Below are 22,969 nucleotides of genomic sequence, written 5' to 3'. Positions count from 1 at the left end.
AGGAGGCGGTTGGTGATCCAGGGCAGAGAAGCACAAAGGATCACCGACTACTGACTCAGTGAGATATTAAAAAAGGTGTTTTATTAAGTGAACAAGGCAGAAGCAATTGCCTTGTGTAATAAATAAGGAGACAAAAAGGGACTTTGACCCACCATCTCACAGGGTGAGGGTGGGGAGCTCCCGACTTGCCGCGCTGTTCATCACATGGACTCGGCCCCTTCCCAGCGCCCTGCCCAGCCCGACGGTGGGACGCCATCACTCTGAGCTGGCCAGATTCCACCGGCGCAGATGATGGCGTGCGGGCCAGGGCCAGGGCGTTTGGATGCGAAGAAGAAGAAAGTCTGAGGCAAAGTGGGGCATTTCGGTTAACTCAGCCATTTGTCTGTGGATACCCAAAATGGGTCAGTCTTGTCATGCTTCATCTTCATCGTTCAGAGCCCCCAGTGCCCTTCCAGCTCCCTCCACAGTCTGCCCAGCCTCACCTGAACCCCCAGCTCCTTCACGGACTCAGCCACTCCTGTCTGCCTGACCTCAGAGACCGCTAGACATCTGGCTCTCTTCCCCAAGCAGCCCAGCTCCAACTCACCTGCTGGGACCATCGGGGGGAGCTTCTGAGGTGGCTTCTGGCCCCTGGAATCCCCCTCACAGCTGCCTCCTGAGAGCAGACACCTACCTGCAGTTGATAAGCTCTGCTCAAGTTCACAGCGCTGGCTTTTTGCTGCCCTGTCCTCTCTCTGCCTCCCTCCTCACGCCCCCTTTCCCACCACACTCACCTCCCCACCTGCTCCCAGCCCCCCTTGTTACATCCCCACCTGCCCCAGCCAAACTAACGAACAACTCTGCTCGCTCAGCCACGGGCTGGGCATCATGTTATCATCACACGCACATGACTAATGCTGCCCACCAGCCCCCGCCCCGGCTGCCTGGCCTCCTTGGCAGCTCCTTTCCTGCTTGCGCTGCACCAGGAGCTGCTAGGGCGAGGACTGCGTGATGTCTCCTGCGTGTCTGCACAGAGCTTGGCGCAACAGGGCCCCGGCCCAGCTCACCAGTGGCTGCTAAAACTCTTCAATAACACTTGGCACTGATGCAGCGGGTTGCCTGTTTCAAGCCCTGAACAAACAGCTGTCGACGGTTGTGACATCCCTGGGAGCAGGTCAGGGTCATTACCCCCATCGCACAGCCAGGGGAAGTGGCTTGCGCAAGGTTGCCCGGGACGTCAGTCAGCAGCAGCCAGGAATAGAATCCAGGTCTGCTGACGTCCTGCCCCATCCTCACACCTAATCACAGCACAGGAGCAGGGAAATAACCCAGTTTGGCCTATTAATGGACTAGGGCCCTGCTTGTGTGCTTGGTTGCCTGAGGGGCCCCCAAAGCCACCCTGACTGGCCCCTGGGAAACCCCGCTGCACCAGCCTGGTGGAGAGGTGGGTGGCAACAGGAGGCAAAATCAGACGTTGAAAGGTGCAGGGGATGTTACCTTTACCCCAGCCCCCCAAGCTGCGCCAGCCCTGGGGCTTGGGCCTCATAAATGAGAGTATCCACTGGAGCTGAAATGCCCTTTCCCTTGATCTCTGGCCTTTCCAGCAGCGGGCAGGGCTCTCTGCAGACCAGGCTGGCAGTGCCCACGCGGGTTGTTATCGGAGCACAGCCGCGCAGCTCTGGGCCACCAGCAGAGCGGCAGGCGTGACTCCAGCCTCGCCGCGTGGGGTTCCACGGCGTGAGCGTCACGGACATAGAGGCCCCCGGGATCAGCCAAGAGGCCCCCCTACGGATTTAGGGGCCCCAGGAGGGGGAAGAGAGCACAGGCTGCAGGAGGGTAGAGATTGCACTGCCACAGGACAAAGGTTTCATCCTCCCCTGGAGCCTGGAATCTGGGCAGGTTCCCTGGTGTGAGGACAGGTGGCGCACGCAAGAGGTGGGACTGTGGTTAACCCTTTCCTTGCCTTCCTGCTGCAGAACACCAGGAACGAAGCTCTATTAATGGACGGAAGGCGCCCAGGGAAGCTTGGCTGCAAAGACTAACGGTGTGGAGAGGGACAGAGTGTCTCTCCGCAGGATCAGGAGGGGAGCCTATTTCAAGGGGCAGCAACAGCGTCAGCAGGAACGTGCATAATGAGACTTTGGACAAAGGAATCTGTCCTTTCCGTGCAGGCTGGACTAAGGACGCGGATGCATGTGTCCTGTGAGAATGCATTACTGATCAACCCAAGGGTCAGCCCAGACAAGAGCCGGGGGACCTGGCTGGGAGCTCGCGCCGCACACGGTTTCTCTTTTTAATCTCTCTTATTGTTTCCATGGTGGTTCTGGGCAGGGATTCTACAGGCTTCTCTCGGGGATGAACAGTTCTTTGTCTTTGCATGGCCATAGCTTGATCCAATTTTTTGGTGTTATTATTTACAACAAGGAAAATATTCAACAACACCATTAAACTTTCTTTCACCTCACACAACCCTTTCTGCTAACGCTTTGCAAACACCCCTGTGGGGGAGGTGATCACACCTGGTAACTGCTCACAATGCTGGGGCATAGGGGGTTACTCGCCGACCTGAATCCAAACTGGGTGGGTAGAGAACAATTGCGACTGTCCGATGACTGCTCAGCAGCCAGCGTGAAACAGACCGTGGGCCAGAGGAAGGATGCCCAGGGGTTAGGGTATTCACCTAGGAGTCAGGACATCTGGCCCAGGTCCTTGGGTGACCTTGGACAAGTTGCTTTGGGCTAGGATATTAGCCCATCTTTAAGCACCTAAATAGCTTTAAAAGTCTGGCCCTTGGCCCCTCCCTGCCGGAGTTCCCTAGCTGAGACTTGGGGGTAATGGCCTGCCCGGGGGTGCTGAGAAGATAAACGCACCAACGTTGGTGAGGCTCTTGGCTACTCCAGTGATGAGGGTCCTCCTATTAGAACCTAAAAGACCGAATTCCCAACCCCACCTTTTGCAGAATCATCAATCAGCCCACAAAGAATCACAACCGTTTACAAAAAAAACCAAAGGTGGGTGCTCTCTCTTCGGCTTCTGGTTTATAAGCCCCTAGGGGGATGGACACTTGGGTCACTGTTCCAAGTGGTTAGTTGCAGCCAGGAGGACAGCTAACTTTACTTTGTATTGAATGAAGGCAGTGAGTCTCTTTGGCTCACCTGACTCCAGGAGCTGGGGCTTTAGGAAGCGCACCCAGTAATGGGAGACTCTCAGTAAACTCAGGAGAGCTGGCCCCACTGGATAACTAGAGCTGTTCCTCCCCCACTCCCCCCAGCTGTCCCTAATCATCGCCCCCCAGTTGCAGCACAGTCCCAAGGACTGAAAGCCTGGCAGAGATGGGCCCGGGAGGGGGGGGCGCTTGCCCTGGCTTGGGGGCGCCCCTCCAGGGCTGGCAATGGGGCACTTTTCACTCCCCAGAGAGGAAATAAATAAACGGAGGCGAAGCCAGCGCAAAGTGCCGCTTGGCCGGGGAGCTCCCGGGCCCCCGGAGGGGCTGTCCCCCCTGCGCCCCCCGGCACGGCGCCCCGGGCTGGCCGGCCACCAGCGCAGAGCGTCGCCCAGGCCCAGCCGGGCCCCCCGGGGGCTGGCCCTGCCCGGCCGGCCCCCGGCTCCTCCAGCGGGGCCGCCCGGGGCGCACGTGGGGCGGAGGCGGCGCCCGGCGCCGGCCACTTTCACTTGGACTCTCCGAAAGCCGCGGCCGGCCGGGCGGGCGCTGGCCCCGGGGGCTCCTCCGCGCCCCGGCGCGCTCTCGCCCCAAGTTGGCTGCGGCCGGGGCGCGGCGAGCCGGCCCAGCCCGCGGGCCGGCTCCCATTGGCAGGGCAGGGCCGGCTCCGCCCTCTGCCGCCCGGACCCGCTATAAGTAGGTGCCGCGCCTGGCCGCTGCCCGTGCCGGGCGCCGCTGGCCCTGAGCCATGGAGCGCTGGGTCTACGGCTCGCTCTGGGTCCTCTTCGCGGCCAGCCTCCTCCTGCGCCTCGCCCGCTCCCAGCTGCTCCCGGCTCGGGCCCTGCTGCACCTGGGGCTGCTGGCCCTGCTGCAGTACCTGTGCCAGGCGTGCCTGCCTCTGCCAGTGGGCGCCAGCCTCGCCGCCGCCGGCTGCTTGGCCCTGGGGCACGGGGCCCAGCGGCGAAGGCTCCCGGTGGCGGGGAAAGCCGTCTTCATCACAGGTGAGTGAGCCTGGCATCCCGGGCCCAGGGCGCAGCCTCCCTCCGCCCCGGCGGTTAATGTTTAATCGGCCTGTTGTCGCTGGGACGCCTGTGTTCCTGGGCAGCCTGGGTGTGCCAGGAGCCGGGTGAACTTGTCTCTGGTTGGCGCGTGTGCCCGGCTGCAGTGCCGGGCGGGTGACTCTGTGTGTGTGTGTGTGTGTGTGTATGCGCACGTCGGTGTAATGGTGTGATGTCAACGGCATGTGTTCACACTAGGTTCCTGCACCAGGACGCCTATGTCCTGGGGTAAGGGCCCCCCTGGCCTGTGCAGCAGAGTCTCCGTTCTGAAGGCTCAAAGTGGGTCAGATGCCTGCAGTGGGGCCTCCCGGATCTGCATGGGGCTAGGTTGTGAGGCTCTGACCTTCTGGAGGGCCATGGTGATCCAGCCCACTGTATCGGCCGCTGCAGTGCCTGGGACCGAGGGAGGCGGGATGCCCCTTGGAGCAGGGTATGGTGATGTGTTCAGGGTCCGCTCTGGGACTTTTCTGCCATCAGAGTGCTCCCCTGCAGGTGGTGTGTTAGCCTCAAGACCAGGGGTTCCTCCCAGAACCCAGGGTAAGTTACACTTGTATCACGTGGCACTTGCCTGGGTCAGAGCGGGAGGTTGGGACGGTAACTGTCCCCACTCCGTGGGCAAGGCCTACCACTGGCTGCCCCATAATAACACCTTCCTTCCACCTCCTCCTGCGCTTGGCGATCTCTGCCCGGCCTAGCAGAACAGACAGTTGTCCTTTGTCCCGGGCTCCTGCTCTCTGAGCTGGGTCAGCAGAGTTTGGACTTGCACTTAGAAGCGCTTTCCTGGCGGAAGGAGTGTACATCTACGACACAAAGGAAAACCCCACGGCTGCCCCGGGCCAGCCGACTCGGGCTCAAGGGGCTCGGGCTCCGGGGCTGGTTCTTTGCTGCGCAGACTTCTGGGCTTGGGCCTGAGCTCAGAGACCTTCCCACCCTGCAGGGCCTTGAGCCTGGGCGCAGCCCGAGCCCAGAAGTCTCCGCAACAATGAAACAGCCCCACAGCCCAAGCTCCAGGAGCCTGAGAATTGTCCCTCGAAGATGGTGTCTCCAGTGTGGTGCTGGCACGCTGCCCCACGACTGTATGGCTGGCTAGCCTTGGGCTGTGCTGCTACCGGGGATGAGTCTCTGACACTTCCCTCTTGCTCCCTGAAGCCTGGTGGCCTGCTGGTACTGCGTGGCTCTGCTTACCTGTCTGACGGTGAAGCTGAGAAAGGGCTGATGAACACCGTGAGGGCCCCTTTATGGGAGAAAGCATGCACCAGTGAGGAGGGCAAGGTCAAGGGAGCCTGGGGCTCCTCAGTCCTAGCTCCAGCTCTGCCCTTAACTAGCTTTGTTAGTGAATCTTCCAGGGCTTCTGTTTCCTGTTCTGTAAAATGGGGCCATTCATTCACATGCACGCACACACACACATGCCCTTGGAGAGTGCCAAGCTGTCTGTTGTAATGGCCATGGGCTTCCCTCTCCAGGGGCTGGCAGGGAGGGCTGAGGTAGCTCTCCATGAGCACTTCCTGGCTTCTTGGATCCTGATCCCTCCTGGAAGGAGCCCACTGACTGATGCAAATCCCAATATGCTCCAACAGGGTGAGAGCCGTGGTCCGGGGGCTGGTGTGATTTTGGCACGTGGGGGACGTTTGGGCAGGTGCTTCCCAAGGGAGCAAGGCCCGTCTCCTTGCAGGAAGAGTGGGGTTTGCTCTTTGGCTGTTTCCAGCAACTGCAGTCTGATGGAGTAGAGGTCCCGCGGTGTCTGGAGTGGCGACGGCCTTGCCAAGAGAGGAAGGTGGGAGTGGAGAAGAGAGGAGGGCCTATGGGAGGAGAGGAGGCTAGAGGGACTTCACTGGGACAGACTTGGAGGATCAGAGCAGTTGGGGAGCCATGGGAAGGTGGGAGGTGTTTCCACGCACATACAGCTGGGAAGGTGGCTGCAGAGCAGAGTGCAGTCCGGAGAGTGGCCTCGAGAGGGAGCTCCAGAGCTCAAGGTGAGAGCTGACAGATGCAGCAGGTGTGAATGAGTGATTCAGCTGAGTGAAGGTCAAGGCGGCAGCTGATACAGGCCATGCTAGGGAAGGAAGAACAAGTGTGTTCACCGTAAGCTGCCGTGCGTGATCTGCATGTGCACACCTACCGTGTTCCTGAGCGCATGGATGTTCGCCTGTGTCCGCACATGTGCGTGTCTCTCTCGGGTCCCTTGGCATCCCCAAAGTGCCAGTGACTCCAGCTCTCGATGCAGTGTGCTGACCCGGGATGTGGCAGAGCGTGTCGAGTGAGGCCTGTGCGTGGCACTGCTTGTGTAACTGGTGAGTCAGCGAGTGGAACGAGGTGTTCTTGCCTGGAAGGCAAGGAAGGGACACTGCAGGCCTGCGGGGTTTGCTGTTAGCTGGCATTACCTTGTGGTTTCAGGTGCAGCTGGTGACCCGGGTCAGTTATTAGCTGTGCCCTGGCCCGGACCTCTTGGCAGGGCCGGATGCCAAGTGCTTCATTCAGGCAGGACGGGCATCAAATCAATTTAGCATTTGCATAATCAGTAGTCCCATTCCCTGGGGGGTTAATTCAGGGCACACTCTGCGTGTGTCACTCCCTCAGACAGAGGCACCCAGTCCCCAGGAAGAGGTGGGGGCCTTTGTCTTCCCCAGCCCCATGCCTTAGGGGCAGGGTGGCCTGAGGCAGGGTGGTGAGGCTCCTCTCTTCTTGCACAATGCCAGCCGCAGGAGCGTGTGGCATACACAACCAGCCTCCAGCTCTTTCCTTCGGCCCTCTGGCAGCTCTTTCCTTCGGCCCTCACTCGCTCACCATCCGCAGGAGGTTCCTGTTGGGCAGTGAGTTAGACAAGTTACCTGTGCCGTGTGGAACAGCAGTATTTTCTCTACTGTGGGTGCAGCAGCGCTGGCCCCTGGTTCAAGTTGCATTCACAGTTTATTTACCGGAGTTTTTCACTTTTTGGACCCTGGTTGCAGGCTGTGTGAAAGCTACAAGAATCTGCGTTTTGCTGTTCGACGTTGCTGCGTCGTGAGCCGATTCAGACCGGAGCGGATAGACAGAGGGTCTGCTTGTTTATCGAGCATTTTTAGAATACAATAGCTGCGTAACCCAATGGGAACGGGTGGAGAAAGCCTCTTCTACTGGCTGGTCCGCAAAGCGGAAGCAGTTCCTCTTGCAGCTCAAGTGGTACGGCTCTGAGCTGGGAATCTGCCAGACGCTAGGCCGTGCTGCTGATCTCGGGGCGATGGGGTGGGGGTGGGGGTGGGCTGTCACTCAACAGACAGATCTCTTTCAAACGGATTTTGTGTCGAAACCAGGATGATAGGGCAATTGTGGTGGGAAGCAGTGTGCTCCAGGCGTTCCTGTGGCCATCCCTCCTGCATGTTTGTTTGGGTCCTGGGGGGTCACCTGCTTGAGGGTGGAGAGGCAGGATCCATGCAGGTGGGGAGGACTGAGCTGGCAGATGTGCTCCAGGCAGGTAGTTGCTCCTGGCCCTAGCCAGGTTCCAGGCGTCCATGGGCAGCTGTAGTGTGTTTTGGGAAGTGAGTGAAGATGGGGGCTCCCTTATGGGGCTGTTGCACCTCCTTGTGTTTAGAAGTTTTTAGTCAGTAACTTGTAAGTGGGATGTGCAGACCTCTGCCCTGGATGGGTGGGGAGCCCGGCTACTGATGTCTATGCGCCGAACGAGAAGAGTGTGATGGGATGGGACCGGCACGCCCCGTGGTGGTAAAGGAAGCATTAACTCTCTTGCCCTGGGAAAGTGCACAGCTCTTTGCCCTGATAGCAAAGACACTGAGGGAGCAGGGAGAGAGGAGATCCATCCTCCCACTCTGGACAGGGTAACGGAAGCCCATGGGAACAACCACTCCTGCAAGACTCCCTAAGCTTAAAGCATTTGAGAAAGCTGCAGGATGCCGGGAGCCCAGGGAAGGGCTCTGGGAGCAGCTGAGCTGCTGTCCCGAGGGGCTTGCACTAAGTGGGCTCAAGCCAGCCTGCCAAAAAGCAGCGTGGACGGGGCAGCTCCAGCGGAGACTCGGACTCGACACCTGAGCCCAGCCCCAGGTGGTCGGCTGGGCCTGAGATGCTCCTTGATGGCCATGGAGGCTGTGTCCGGACCCATCCAAAATGATGGCGGGTGGAATTCAGTGTTGATCGATTGCGAAGCCAGGCACATTGGAGGGCAAACGGAAACTGCTCAAACACCTGGCAGGGTTGGCAGCGAACTGCCATTCCTGAGCCAGCTCAGAGAGGTGCTGGCCAAAGGCCACCTCCAGTCTCCTCTCGCCCAAGGCAGACATTAGAGCTGGCACTGTCTGGATTCCGGCCAGGACACTGCGTCCCAGCAGTAGCATGAGCACTGATGACCAAGCTGCTGCTGTCCGTGGATGGAAGGTGGGCAGACGTCCATTCGCATCCTCCTGGACCTCTCCAACATTCCCCATGGTTAAGACACAGCAGTCCGTACCCATGGTAATTTCCAGTGGCTAACTACTCTGTGTTTAAAATTACTCCTTATTTCCAGTTTTAATGTATCTAGCTTCAACTTCCAGTCCCTGGATCAGGTTAAACCTTTCTCTGTAAATTGAAGAGTCTGTTATTCAATATCTGTTCCCCATGCAGGTACTTACAGACTGTGATCAAGTCACCCCTTAGCCTTCTCTTCAAGCTAAACAGATTGAGCTCCTTGAGTCTATCGCCTATAAGGCAGGTGTTCTAATCCTTTAATTGTTCTTGTGGCTTTTTTCTGAACCCTCTTCAATTCATCAACATCCTTCCTGAATTGTGGGCACCAGAACTGGACAGTATGCCAGCAGCATGTTCCCCAAACTGGTGGTATGTCCGATCATACAATTTCACCAAGCCAGGAACAAATGTGCTTCCAAAATACTACTAGTTATTATGAAGCCACAGACAATCTCCCTCAGGCCTCGCCCGTCATGCACCACCCAGACAGCCTATGTTGAAAGGCTATTAAAACGAAAGTTCATCACATCTTTGGTTCTTCCAGCCCCAGAGAGCCACCCGCTCACCCAGGGTCAATATGGACTTCAGGATCTTTCCAAAAAACCACGCTGATGCCAATCCTCTATTAATAAAAAGAGTTATTAAAAGGTTAGTTTACTAAACCTTTCATTTTAAAGTGAATCGTATTGATATCAGTCTGGAGATCAGTATGATAGTAGTGATGTTAAATCTGCTAGTTTGCAATACATCTTCCTGGTTCACCCAAAAGATTGGGGTCCTCAGTCCAGTGTTCAAAGCTCTCCTTGTTAGAAATCACAATCCAGAGATGTGGGGCAGGAATCAGGCTAGGAGGTGATGTCACCACCACCCCCAGTCCATGTGCATAGCAGAGTGCGGGCTCAAACACATGCTTTGTGTGCCTTGCTGAATCACAGGGTTTCCGTTGTCTCTGTGCTCTCTGAGGCACCTTTTGGGAGGGGCCCACTCAGGGGCATGCACAAGGGGGGGAAGTAGGGGCATGCCACCCCCCCCGCCCCCCAATCAGTGGGGGCGCAGAATTCCTCTGGGGCCGGGGTGAGGAGAGTGAACTCCTCTGGCCTGGGGTGGGAGATGACAGCTCCTCTGGCCCTGGGGCATGCGAGGAGATCCAGCTCCTCTGGCCCTAGGGCTGTGGCGGGGAGAACTAGCTCCTCTGGCTGCAGGGGGCACAAAGTTCCCCTCCATAAGCAGCTGAATTTTTATTTCGCCCCTGAGTCCACTGAAAGAGTTGATTCTGCTTAATGCCCCATCAACACCTGACAGGCTTGTCTTGATGTAAATCTGTCTTGTGGGTGTTACCCAGGAACACATCTTTAGTAACAAGCATGTTTAGACAGCATACAGTTTCATATCTTCATACTCAATGATGCTTCACACATTTCCCTGAGATGTAATCAGTGGAACAGTGCTAACTTAACTTAATTGGGGATTGATCCTGCTTTGAGCAGGGGGTTGGACTAGATGACCTCCCGAGGTCCCTTCCAACCCTGATATTCTATGAACTTTTCCAATGATATCTTACAAGGCATACTTTGTACAAGATTTATCGCAATTGTAGAACTGCTGTGACAATATTAGTGAAGACGGTCCCCTTCCTTTTTATACAGCTTCACAACCTATACCTATCTAGGTCATCCTGTCTTCCCTTTTTGAATATTGGCATAACCGCTCTCTTCCTGTCTTCTGACACTTCCCTTGTGTTCCAAGATTTACTGAAAATAAACAAATGAATCTATGAGCAAATTCATCTGGTTACACAGAACTTTAACTGACCTCACTCAACAATGGGTGAGTGTAACCAGTGAAATAAACAACCCAGGGAAATGGTAGGTCTTCCATCTCTTGGTATCGTCAACACTGGATGTTTCTAGACCAGGCCTTAGCCAATCACAAATTACTGGGTTCCGTTCAGTTCAGGGGTACCTGGGTGAAATGTAATGGCCTGTGATAGACAGGAGGTTAGAGGATCTAATGATCTGTTGTATTTAGATGGAGTATATGGGCCCAAAGACTGACAGGTGCTAACAAGACCCTGTCACTGTCCAACATTACAGTGTTAAACAAAGCTCGGGGGCTGATATACGGAGATCTCTGTCTGCTTAGTCCCATGATAAATACAGCATTAAACGTCATTTCACCTTTTATTAAAGATACAGAAGAAGGCAACCCAGTTAAAGCCTTTGAAACGTAAGGTGTTAAATCAGGCTTCTGCCCTTGTTACTTTTCCCTTTTAGCTGGAGAGAGTCTTTAGAAGGAAAAAACCTTTGTCTGACAGTCCCTTAGCTGGTGTAAAGATGGGAATAACTGTCCGGTCGGGGCAAAGATCAGAAGTTAGTAGAAACGGGCTGGAGCTGTTGGTTTTGTTGTTGCTGTTAAAGTCCAATCACGTTTCCTGCAAGACAAACACATGCAAAAGGGGAGAGGAAAGAACAGCCAAGAGAGAAAATGCAGCTTCTGTCTCTGGCTTCAACTCGCTTACCCCCTCGTGGCTGGAGAAACACAGGCCCAGCTCTGCGATAGCCTCATGTGTGGGGCCCAGGTCTGAGAGAGTCTGACGTGGGGCTGCCTCATTCTCTCCTGTGGAAGCTGTTCCACTCTGGATTAGTAATGAAAGGGTGATTAGAGCAGGGGACCGGACCCTAGGTCTCCCGCCTCCCAGAGGGGGCCCTAAACACCAGGCTACAGAGTCGTCCTCTCTGGCCCAATGAGTAGTTCAGTATTTCCAGAACAATCTGAGAGCGCGCGAGTGTGTGAGACGGGTTCCTAAACCAGTGGGCTACAGAACCAACCTAAAGGGGAGAGGAGAGAAAAATAAAAACGTGGGGAAATCCCGAACTTTCCGAGAGAATTTCCACACTGTCTAAACTACGTTTTTTCGTCAAAAACCCGCTGTCAGAAAATTCCTGAGCAGCTCTATTTTCAGGTCCCTTTGGGCCCCGACAGTTTCATTTTGCATGGGCTCATTTAGCCTGACCTGGCCAGAGGATTTCACACAGACTCTGTTGCATCCATCCCAATACTGGTGACTGACCTAGAGCACGTCTCTTGGACAGGCGTCCAATCCTGCCAAAGACCCTGCCCTGCCCATCTGTTCCACTGGTGAATCACCCTCACTGCTCTAAAGAGGTCTTATTTCCCGTCCGAGCTCTGCTGCGTTCAACTTCCACCCCCGGGAACCTGTTACACTTTGCCTCCTGGATTGCAACCCTCTAGCATCCGATCTGTTCTCCCTCTGTAGGTAATTATAGAGTGTGATCAAATTACTGCTTTACCTTCTCTTTGATAAACTGCATAGATTGGGCTCCTTAAATCCTATGTTTAAGTGCTCCACTGAACATTCAAGGATTTCATTAGCCCTCTTAGCCAGCATTGCACTTATCTACCATGACCTCCAAGTCCCCCTCCCCCCCGCCCCGCTACTTGCCAGGATACAGTCGCCGATCCTCTAAGTGTGGTGGGTAATCTTTATTCCTAGATATGTGATCTTGCATTTGGCCATATCAAAATCCATGTCTGAATGTACCCTGTTTTGTGGCAACGACCTGTCCTTGTCGTAGTTTACCACCCTATCAATCTTTGTGTCCGCTGTAAAGCTCATCAGCAGTGATTTCATATCCTCTTCCTGAGCATTGATAAGGGAATGAAATATTATTGGTCTAAGATCAGGTTCCTGCAGGGTTCCACTAGACATGTCCCATTAACACATTTTCAGATCTCTCCGATAACATTATTATTTTTTAAAAGTGATGTATTAACTGGATTAGAAACTAGCTCGTACTTTAATCCAAATGTTGCATGATGCTAAATCTGATGCCTCACAGAAATCAATCACACTAATCAACCAAACTTGTACTCTCATAAACCAGATAGGTCTTGTCCAGTGACCTTTACGTCTCCCATGGCACAATGTTGACTTGTGGTTAATTATATTTCTGTCTTTAGTTCTCTATTGACACAGTCCCACGTCCGCCTGACAGCCCTCCCCGGAAACGAAGCCGTGGAACAGCTATCTGGCCTGTAATTACCTTTTAAAGAGAGGCATAAAATCAGCTAATTTTCGGGAACTTCCCCAGTTTGCCTCCAATTATTAAAAACTAACAGTCCAGGCAGCTCCTCCCCGGTTCTTTTTAAAATGCATGGTGCAAGTTCTCTGGTCCTGCAAGCTTCAAGACCGTTTCGTAGTGGCAGATGCTGTTTAATATCCTCTTTAGTAACTGGTGGGAAGAAATGTGGCTTACCACTGAGGCCCAGAGCCTCAAAGGGACATAGGCAGCGTCAGGTGCCTTGAAAATCCCTGTGCTGCACAGAACCTGAGCCATGCACCCAGGCTCGCTGTGCAATGAATGGGGTGAGCCCGGCACCTTCGACTGGGACCCCCAAAAGCCCTGCTGAAGCTAGCCCAGGGGAAAGGCTAAGGAGAGAGGCGTCCTTCTCAGAGGTGCCCCCCTCTGCTAGCAATCCCCTACCAGGAGTCAGGCTGCTTTAGTACCTAAGCCGTTCTTGCACGAAATAGCTTAGGTACCCGCCTAATTGTGCACAAAATGGCTGAGAAGGGTGGGCAGGTCAGGGAGGGGCCTCCCTTATAACCTTTAGCCTAGTGATTAGGCCACTCCCCCAGGATCCGGGAGTCCCCAGTTCAATTTCCTCCCTGTGCCTGGTGAGAACACGGGACTTGACCATCATTTAGCTACAGCTAATCAGGGGAAAGATCTTGGAGTCATCGTGGACAGTTCTGTGAAGACGTCCACGCAGTGCGCAGCGGCAGTCAAAAAAGCAAACGGGATGTTAGGAATCATTTAAAAAGGGATAGAGAATAAGACGGAGAATATCTTATTGCCCTTATATAAATCCATGGTACGCCTACATCTTGGATACTGCGTACAGATGTGGTCCCCTCATCTCAGAAAAGATATACTGGCATTAGAAAAGGTTCAGAAAAGGGCAACTAAAATGATTCGGGGTTTGGAACGGGTCCCATATGAGGAGAGATTAAAGAGGCTAGGACTTTTCAGCTTGGAAAAGAGGAGACTAAGGGGGGATATGGTAGAGGTCTATCAAATCATGAGTGGGGTGGAGAAAGTGAATAAGGAAAAGTTATTTAATTGTTCCTATAATATAAGAACTAGGGCCTGCCAAATGAAATTAATGGGCAGCAGGTTTAAAAGAAATAAAAGGAAGTTCTTCACTCAGCGCACAGTCAACCTGTGGAACTCCTTGCTTGAGGAGGTTGTGAAGGCTAGGACTATAACAGGGCTTAACCTCCATGAATTTATCCAGTTCTCTTTTAAGTCCATTAATGGCTATTAGCCAGGATGGGTAAGGAATGGTGTCCCTAGCCTCTGTTTGTCAGAGAGTGGAGATGGATGGCAGGAGAGAGATCACTTGATCATTACCTATTAGGTTCACTCCCTCTGGGGCACCTGGCATTGGGCACTGTCAGCAGACAGGATACTGGGCTGGATGCACCTTTGGTCTGACCCAGTATGGTTATTCTTATGTTCAGGGGTCTTCCACCTCACAAGTGAGCCCCCCTCACCACTGGGTGAGAGCATCTTCCACTCTCTCTGGTCCTGGGAATATTGAATTCAAGTGGAATGGCTTCAGCGAGAGAGACTGACATCAGGTATCCCATCGCTCAGTGGTTAGACTCCTGAGATGGGGGAGACCCCTTCAGACACAGGAGGGCTGATTATGGGGTTTCCCGCACCCTGGACGAGTGCTCGAACCCCTGGGCTGAAGGTTCTGCTGGAGGCAGCTGGCTCCCCCCCCCGGGGCTGTTCTGTGCAGAGTTAAGCGTTCTCTAGGCGAGCTTACCGCACGAGGCCGGCCCTTGGAGAAGACAGGTGGAGGGATGCCCATGGTCACCTGGCTCGTGGCTCGGGTGCGGGGTAGGCGTCCCAACGCCAACAGAGGAAGCAGCGCATGTGTCCCGACCTAGGTGCCGAGGGAACCCTGGCAGCAGAACCGTAGCTGCCTACAGGGCTAGGCAGCAGCTGAGCAGGGGTTTCAGGGATCACCCAACATTGGGACACAGACCAGGGCAGAAAATATTTTAAAAACAAACAAAACAAGAAACCAATGCAGCAGCAGTCCCTTGAAGATGGTGCCCAGGGAAACTGCTCATCCCCAGACCTGGCCCTGCTTAGTTAGGCATCTGGATTCATTTGTGGATCCTTCTGACCCTTCCATCTTTTCTGCATCATTCTGACAACTCTTCCTTTTCCATCTAGCACCAGGCCTCTGCGGTGTGCAAATTCCTCTAATTCCTGAGTATGGGCAGCAGGGTAGGCCGAGCTCAGCCAGCCCTCTTTGGAGACGGCGCCCATTAAACCCTGCTGCTGGGGGTGATCAGAGCCAGCTGGGAGAGGGTCCAGGGCCTGCCGGCCGAGCACCCAAGTCCTAGAAAGCCTGAGCGCTCAGGGTGCGGGGGACGGGCAGGAAGTAGGCTGGGGGGCTGTGGTGGGCAGTGGGATTCCTAGGCAGACTGGGGGAGAGGTGCCTGGTAAGGAAGCTGTGGGGTTTATGCTGAATGATGGTGCCCCGAAGAAAGGCCTGAGTGGGCTCTGGAAGTGGTGGTTAATGCTTGCTGCTGGCCTGTCTCCCGTGCCAGGATCTCTCTCAAAAAATCCCTCCTTGGTGCCCTTAGCCCTGCCATGGGGGTTTAATTGATCTCCGGCTATCGTTGTCCGTTGTCTGTAGTGCTTCACGGGTGACTTGTAGCCATGCCCCCCCCGCCCCCCCATTGATCTATATAAAAACACCCTCCCCCTTTTTTTCCTCTCTCTCCAATCACCATAGTAGCCTTCACTGAAGTGGCACTTTATGTGGCCGAATTTGTGCCTTTCCTGGCATCTCGGAAAGTGTCCTTTAAACAACTCCCCATTCTCCGTCACGCTGACTCAGCTTGGCTCAAACATTTAGCTTCGTTTGCTGATATTGGTGCCTGGGGCGGTTACAAGGCTGATCTAGCCAGCTCATGATCATTCATAATGAAGGCAATCGCTAATTTTTAATCCAAAGATCAATTAGTCTAACCATCAGGATGAGACCTAATACTGAATTACTCTGTGCCCCCTCTCCCAGGAGGGGATGGATTGTAGGCCATTGAAGGGTGACTTGTCCATCTCTAGCCCCCGCCCCTGCTGTTTCTCTAGGTGGGGGGTAAAAACGTTAGAAAAGTATCTGATCTGCAGAAACTCAAGATCGTCTTGTGACGGGCAGCATGAGACCCCAGCCCGATGAAGTGATTTAGGGTCTGTTCCAGTCTCCCAGCCGCTACTCTGCTGCAATGCCGATCCACACGCAGTCAAGATCCCGTGTCCAGGTCCCCAATAACTCTGAGCCATGTAATGTGCCTTCTGGTGAAGAGCGCTTCGCTCTTCCCACTCACTCAGCCCCATCTGCATGGGCTGGAGCCAGGGACTCTAGCATGCCAGTCCTGCAGAGCCCCACAACGCTTTCGGAAACACCGACTGTCAGAACTGTCCTTGTGCGCGAGCGTTTCTAATTCCTCCTGTTTGTTATCTGGGCTCCTAACACTAGGTTGTGGGCAAAGAACCTATCCCCTTCATGTGCCTTGAGCCTGAGTTGTGTGTTCGATCGTTTGGGCTGGTTGTCTCCTTGCCACCTTCCCCTCACATAGCTAGTTTAATGACTGGTTCCTGTGCTCATACGCTAGAGGCCATATATAGCCCCCTCTCCCCATAATGGAACCAACGCCCTCTACTTACCTACCAATGACTTACCTCCAGTATCCTCTGCTATCTGCTTTTCCTTGCTCATGGGACAGGGAAAGTCTTGAGAAGGTTACTTGGACTTTCCTTTCCTTATTCCCTTCTGAGATCTCTGAAGTGTCCCCTGATGCCATGTGGCTGGTGCAAGATTCCGCTGGTGATGCATGACAATGTGCGTATTGGCCTGCTGCTTTCAGAATCCCTTCCAGCGCAATCCCCTTGGCTTCACTCCAGAAAACAGCACACAGTCTTGCTGTCCAGTTGTCGTAACATGGAGTCCTCAGTGCGGATTGCCTGTTGTTGATTTGGGCTGAGCAGCCATCCTCAAGTATGGCCCCTGTAGTTCTGTGCTGCCTCTCGATTTAATGCCTCAGATGTTTCCCTGGCCACCATGCTGCATAGTAATTCTAGCTGTGTTGAGTCCCTCCTGCTCTCTTCCTTAGTCACAAGACAGCTCAGCTTCTCTGTCCTGCTTTCCTCTGGAGGACACAACCACCAATCTCGAATACTCTCTGGCTTCCTCACTGCAGATTTCTCCCCCAGTTGTACCTGGTGGTGGTGCCTGTCTGGCTGTCCAATAAATCTGCAGCCTCTAGGATACTACGTAAGGTCAATAATTGCTTTTGAAGACCACAATCCTCTTCTTCTTTCAACACAGCTGCCAACTTGCACTTCATATGTCTCTTCCTCCTGTGGGCAGGAAGGACACAACCCGGGACATCTCCTGCAGGTCACAGTAACTGTTCCCCCTCAAGCAATCGCTTTATGCCTAGAGCGTGGGTCTGAGATTACAGTGGAGGGGGGAAGAGATGTTGTCAGGAGGGTGTTGGGAGCAGTGACCTACCTGGCAGAGGGGAGCTCATATTGAGTAGCTAATACAGGAGACGTTCAGGAAGGTGGAAAGGTCTGAAATTGAGCCTGGCAACTAGGTCATTCCTGGGAAGGAAAACAATTAATGCTGCTTTTTGGCCGAAATGTGATGTAAACCGGGGTTACTGCAGAAGGTGAATATCAGAGTGCAAAGAGAGCAGACGAGAGGTCACTTCCGTCAGGTGGCGCTGGCTGGGTGGGAGGGTCCTGCGCTTGTAGGATGGGGTGGAGTTGACCTGCCTTGTAGGGCTGTCCAATAGCAACCGGTCAGCAAGCGGTGGTGCTGCGCGATGCCTCCAGCACTCACTATGGGTGTTCCCCTACTTCAGGAACGATACCCGTAGGAGTGTAGGGAGCCGGTGCACCAGACTGTGAGACTCCTCAGCCCAGGCACTGGGGCTGTTTGTGAGGGAAAGAGAAAACAGTCCTGCTGCCTTCACCCCTCCGGCCTGTTTAACAAAGAGCTCCTGCACCCTACCTTGAGATTTATGGTGACTTTAGAATCCCCCCCCACTTGCATCAGCCTGAGGGGGACACGCAATCCATGCCCGGTCTGGAGTTCGCTGCCCCATAATATCGCTGAGCCCACCTGCTCTGCAGGAATAAAGTCCTGGGCCCTGCTCTTCAGAACGGGAACATCCCCCACCAGGACATTAGGCGGGAGTTAAAAGAAAACAAACAGACATGGGGAGAGCAAAATGCTCCTGCTGGTTCCATTATTTCCCACATCGGGGGGTCTTGCAGCTTCTGAAACATTGGGTGCCAGCCCCTGTAGGAATCAGGAGGCTGGATAGACCCTTGGTCTGATCCCCCAACAGCAGTTCTGATGGATGGTAGCTTTCAGTGCTACCTCAGTTTCTCTAATACTGGTATTTTCCTTGTACGGCCCTTCAGAATTATCCATAGCAGCCCTGTATCATTTCCCCTTCTCGGTCCCCGTTTTAACCCCCTTTTCTGACACAGCTCTAATTCTGGAGGGGTTGCCCTGGGCCTCCCCTGTCCCTCCCAGCAGGACTCTAGGCACCCTGCCCTCAGGCATCCAGGTGACCACCCTGCTGGCCCCCACGTAGAATCAGCCCTGTTGCAGCACGCTCCCCACCTCAGCCTGTGGAGAGGGAGCTAACGCTGGCTATGCCTCTTGGTCCAATCCTGGTGCTGCTGGCAGGTGGCTGCTATGTTTCAGCTGCTCGGGACAGAGGTGCTGCTCTGTGCCTTCTCCCTCCACATGGGCCATGCCAAGAATTTGTTCTCTCCAGCCTGAGTTCACCTCCCCCATTCATCACTCGGCGTTCCAGATTCGCGCTGCGGCCAGGAGGTGCTGGCTCTGCGGCTCCCCTACAGACACACACCCTTTTGTTCACCTGTTTCCCCTTCCCAGAATCAAACCTGACACTGGAGATCCTCTTCCTCCGGGTGTTCTGTGCCTGGCATCTGCACGGCCTCTCTGCCCCATGCCTGCCTGTCCTCCGGGCTCGCTGCCACTGAGCCGTTCCCAGGCTGCCGTTGCTGCAGGGCTGCCAGCGAGGGGAGTCCGAGCTTGCTGGGTCCCGGGAGTGCTTGTCAGGGCCCTGCGGTTGGTCTGTAAGGCTCCGTCTCAGCCCAGGTTGCCTGCTGCTTTGCCTCCCAGCTGCACTGGGGACGGGAGCTGATGCTGAGCATCCTAGGGGATAGTTACTGAGCGCTGGCTGTTTAGAGCTGGGATTAGTCAAAGGTAGCCTGCGACAGGCCCGCTGCCAGAGCCTGGAGGGGCCTTTCCTGGATGGCTCTGTCTGGGGGGAGGCAGGGATGTCTCTGCCCTTCAGTTTTAGGATCTGTTCAGTTACAGGCCATGTTGCCCAAGGCTAACGTGCATCTGAATCTTCTCTGCGTTGGCAGAGGCTGTCAGTCACGGGCCGCGGGAGGCTGTGTGGAGGGATGCACATCGGAGGAAGCATGGGGTGTCAGAGTTCCCGGACGATGCTCTGGAGCTGCTCCCTACGAAGCCAGGCAGGACTCTGGGGAAGTCTCCTCTCTGTGAGCAGACTGTCTGCAGGACACACAGTTCACACAGCTTCCACCTTCCTGGGTCTGATCTCGGAGCATTCAGCATCCTCTGCCCCTCCGTGTGCTTCCCACAGTGTGCCCCCCAACTCTGCAGTCAAACGTGACTCTCAGCCAGCCAGTAAAACAGAAGTTTATTAGATGACAGGAACATGGTCTAAAACAGAGCTTATAGGTACAGAGAACAGGATCCCTCCGCCGAGTGCATTTTGGGGGGTAGTGAGCCAGACAACCATGTCTGCACTTCACTCCACGTCCCCAGCCAGCCCCAAACTGAAACTCTCTCCAGCCCCTCCTCCTCTGGGCTTTGTCCCTTTCCCGGGGCCAGGAGGTCACCTGATCTTTGTCTTCAACCCTTTAGGTCTCACCTTGCAGGGGGGAAGGGCCCAGGCCATCAGTTGCCAGGAAAGAGGGTGTTGGCCATTCTCTGTGTCCAGACCCCTGCACACACCTGCCCTCTAGGGCTCTGCAATGATCATACACTCTTATCCCACCACCTAGATACTTAAGAACTGCCTAGGGGAAACTGAGGCACCCCCACAATATTCAGAGGAAACATTAAGAACAGTCCCACTTCATCAACAGTCCCACTCCTGGGGGACCAGGAGTAAGGAGCTCTGTGCTCTTTAGTCTTCACCAAGACTGCAGTGGCTGCCTTGCAGTAACTGGGGGCCCCAACCATGACTCGATGTATAGGAAGAGGGGTGAGCCAAACAGCTGGCGTGTGAGAACCAGGGCAGGCTGACCCTGAGAGCAGGAGGTTAATGAGTGAAGTGAAGGGCACAGTCTGGGTCAGCGTCTGGCAGGAGAATAGTTGAAGGGTTTGGCATATGCACAGGGTCTTGATCCCCACTGATCCTACCTGCTTACCCAGGCCAGCTGTCTCATTAGCACCAGCGTTGCCTCTGGACACTCTTCCCTCTATAAATCCTGAATATTGCCTCTTCCCCGGGGGGCTAGGGCGGGACTCTGTTTCACTTACCATGGCAAACTGTAATCCTGGGAATAAACCCCCCGTCCAGGGCAATCGCAGGCGAGGGCGTACAGGTGTGGGCCGAGGGAGGGGGTTAGCCCAGCCATCAGCAGGCGCCGTTGTAATGGAACCGGACGGGGAGCTGCCCAGTGGGTTACAGAACAGATGCAGAACATGGCACGTGGCTTGCAGGTACCGCTGATGCTGCATGACTCATGTCTGAAGGCCCTTGGGCTGCTACCTCCTCGGCCCTGGGTGCAGCAGCAGCGTGCGTGGGCTCAGTCGGGTTCCTCTCCTCAAGTGCCCGCGTTTTTCTTTGGTGGGCCCTTCCATCTGGAAGGGCCTGAGTCTGGATTTTGCCTGTCCCCGTGTGACTTGCATGGCCAGTTCTTAGCCTAAAGTGCTTCCTCCTGCCTTGCCACCTGGAATCTGTCCACTAATCCAATTCCTGGGGCCCTCTGCATGAACTGTTGGGCTTTCCGCATCACTGATCTTTGTTTCCCAATGCAAAATATTTGTTCCAAAGAAAACCCTTCAGCTAGAACCAGGTTATTCAGAGACAGCCCAGTGTCTGAACAGGTCTGCCTGCAATAGCTCCACCCCAGCGCACTGCGAGCCAGCGAGACCATGAGGTCTGTGTCCATCACTGGCTGTAACAGCTGCCAGGTCGTGCCTGGGCCGGATCCTGCCGTTGGTCACCCCTCTGCATCCCCTCGCGGCCTGCCGTCGCTAGAACGTTCTCCCGGCCTGGGGGCTGCCTGCGTGGGAACCTGGCACGCCTCTGCAGCAGCAGCAGCTGTCCACGGGCAGTAGGTTGGAGTGAATGGTTCTGGGATGAGCTGGACAGTGGGGGGAACACACCAAGGGCAGCTCACAGGGCTAGTATAGATGACCTGCTTCGTCTGGGGTGTCCTCTCCAGAGGATGCAGCCGGGGGCTGTATGGAGCAGTATGTGCTACGGGGCAGGCTCCCCCCAAGCCAAAAGCAAATCTGGCAGGCAGAGCGGCACTAGGCAGCGTGCTGGTCACAGGCCCGTCCCCGTACCACTCCCTCAGGCACAGTGCAAGCAGGGCGCTGCCCGGTAGTGCGGACAATAGCTGTCAGATCCCAGCCTGGCGCAGCGGAGCCCAGCCCAGCCGGGGAGGAAGCTGTCACTGGCAGGGATGCGGATCGGTCAGCTCCTGGGCCGTGTCCCTGGCTGTCAGTGAATGCTCACTGGCTATGGTGCAGGTCAACACCCGCAGCTGGCCCGTGTCTGCTGGCTTGGGCTCAGGGCTGCGGGAGTCTTTAATTGCAGTGTAGACGTCCGAGCTCAGGCTGCAGCCCGTCTACACCTGCAGTTTGGCAGCCTGAGCCCGAGCCAGCAGACCTGGGCCAGCTGCTGTGTGGCCAGTCCCAGCACGGTTCACGAGCTGCTGAGTAAACCGTCGCTGGGAGTGGCAGGCACTGAACGAGCAACCTGCCCGGAGGGAGCTGCGCTGAAGCTGCAGCATCGTCCGAGGCCAAGCGTGGGCACGTGCTGGGACCTGTGGGTCAAAGGGGGCTTCTCGGAGCAGGTGTGAAACCAGGCGTTGGCCCCAAGCTGCAGATTGCGTGCCCGGGTTCTGATCTAGTTCCACACCAGGGGTGTTTGGTCTGGGGGTCCGGGTCGATCCCTAACAAAGCTGCCTGTACTCCTTCCCTTGTCTGACTAGCTTACCCCTCCTCCGCTGCTTGCACTTATTAGTGATGTGCGGTTGTGACACCAGGCTCTGGTGCTGGTGAACCAGGTTCCAGTTCTGTGCTGGGGGGAGGTCGGGTGTGGGGGCTTCTGGCGTAAGAGCAGAGCGCGTGTTGAGCAGGGAGCTCTGGTTCCTTGAGCTCTCCTGAGGCCAGGCTCCATTCTCCGGGTAGTAGCCACCTAGCTCCCCTCTTGGGAGGAGTGGGGCTCTGTCTCTCGCATTGTGATGCTCCCAGAAGCTCTGGGATGGGGCTGCTGCCAGGCCTCCTGAGGCGCAGCTATTTACTCTGTCCCCAGGACTGTTCCTCTGTCCCCTGTGAGTGCCTGGTTATTCAGACAGGGTGAAGGGTTGGGAGGCTGGACGGACCCTCCAGCTGACTGCAGTACAGAGGAGCCCTGCTTTTTTGTCCAGCCTGGCTCCCTTCCCAGCCCCTCGCTGGTCAAATCCACAGCCGCCCAGTCCATTCGCACCAAGGGGCATCCACTGACTTGCACTCTTCTAAATAATATGTCAAGGTTTCCTTCCTCCCTCCCTCCGCGGAGACTTTCCTTGCCTGGGTTTGGGCGGTTTGCTTTCAGCTGCACGCAGTGACTTGCGTTCGTGCGCAGAACGTTCACTGTGGCCCATGACCAGCACCTCCAGCGAAGGAAGCCAGTCGTTGGCAGAGCTGGCCTTGGAAACCGGCTGGAGCTCCTGGCTTCCCTCCTGCACTCTGGTCACAGCCAGCCAGTCTGAGAATCTCCCTTTTTTGGGAACGATGCTATTGCCACCTTGGCATTCTAGCCCGGTTCTGAGAGGCCTCCGACCCTTAGCAAACCTTGAACACCTGCTGTGCCGAATTGGAGTCGGAAGGCCAATGTCCTCAGAAGTGCCCACGGACTTGGGTTGTCTGTCTCCTCGCTGTTGGCTTTAGACACCCTGGTTCCTCAAGCTGGGCACCCAAAATCAGTGGGTGCTCT

At 55.3% G+C, this 22,969-nt stretch overlaps 1 protein-coding gene across 2 annotated transcripts in view; it reads left to right on the top strand.

Annotated features, from left to right (window-relative positions):
* The first annotated feature begins 3,833 nt into the window (after window positions 1-3,833).
* Window positions 3,834-22,969, top strand: part of HSD11B2 (hydroxysteroid 11-beta dehydrogenase 2) — a 53,848-nt gene continuing 34,712 nt past the window's right edge. The window contains exon 1 of one of the 2 annotated variants that reach the window (XM_027830641.3): window positions 3,834-4,140. In XM_027830641.3, the coding sequence (XP_027686442.2) occupies window positions 3,888-4,140 (253 nt within the window). In that variant the 5' untranslated portion in view covers window positions 3,834-3,887. Of the gene's footprint in view, window positions 4,141-6,400; window positions 6,489-22,969 lie in introns of those variants that run through there. The other variant, XM_043526123.1, reaches the window with a different exon arrangement.

This window comes from Chelonia mydas, chromosome 12 (assembly GCF_015237465.2).
Source record: "Chelonia mydas isolate rCheMyd1 chromosome 12, rCheMyd1.pri.v2, whole genome shotgun sequence".
Classification (NCBI taxonomy): domain Eukaryota; kingdom Metazoa; phylum Chordata; order Testudines; family Cheloniidae; genus Chelonia; species Chelonia mydas.
The sequence above is the reverse complement of the archived record's forward strand: the minus strand, read 5'-3'. Positions and strand labels throughout refer to the sequence as shown.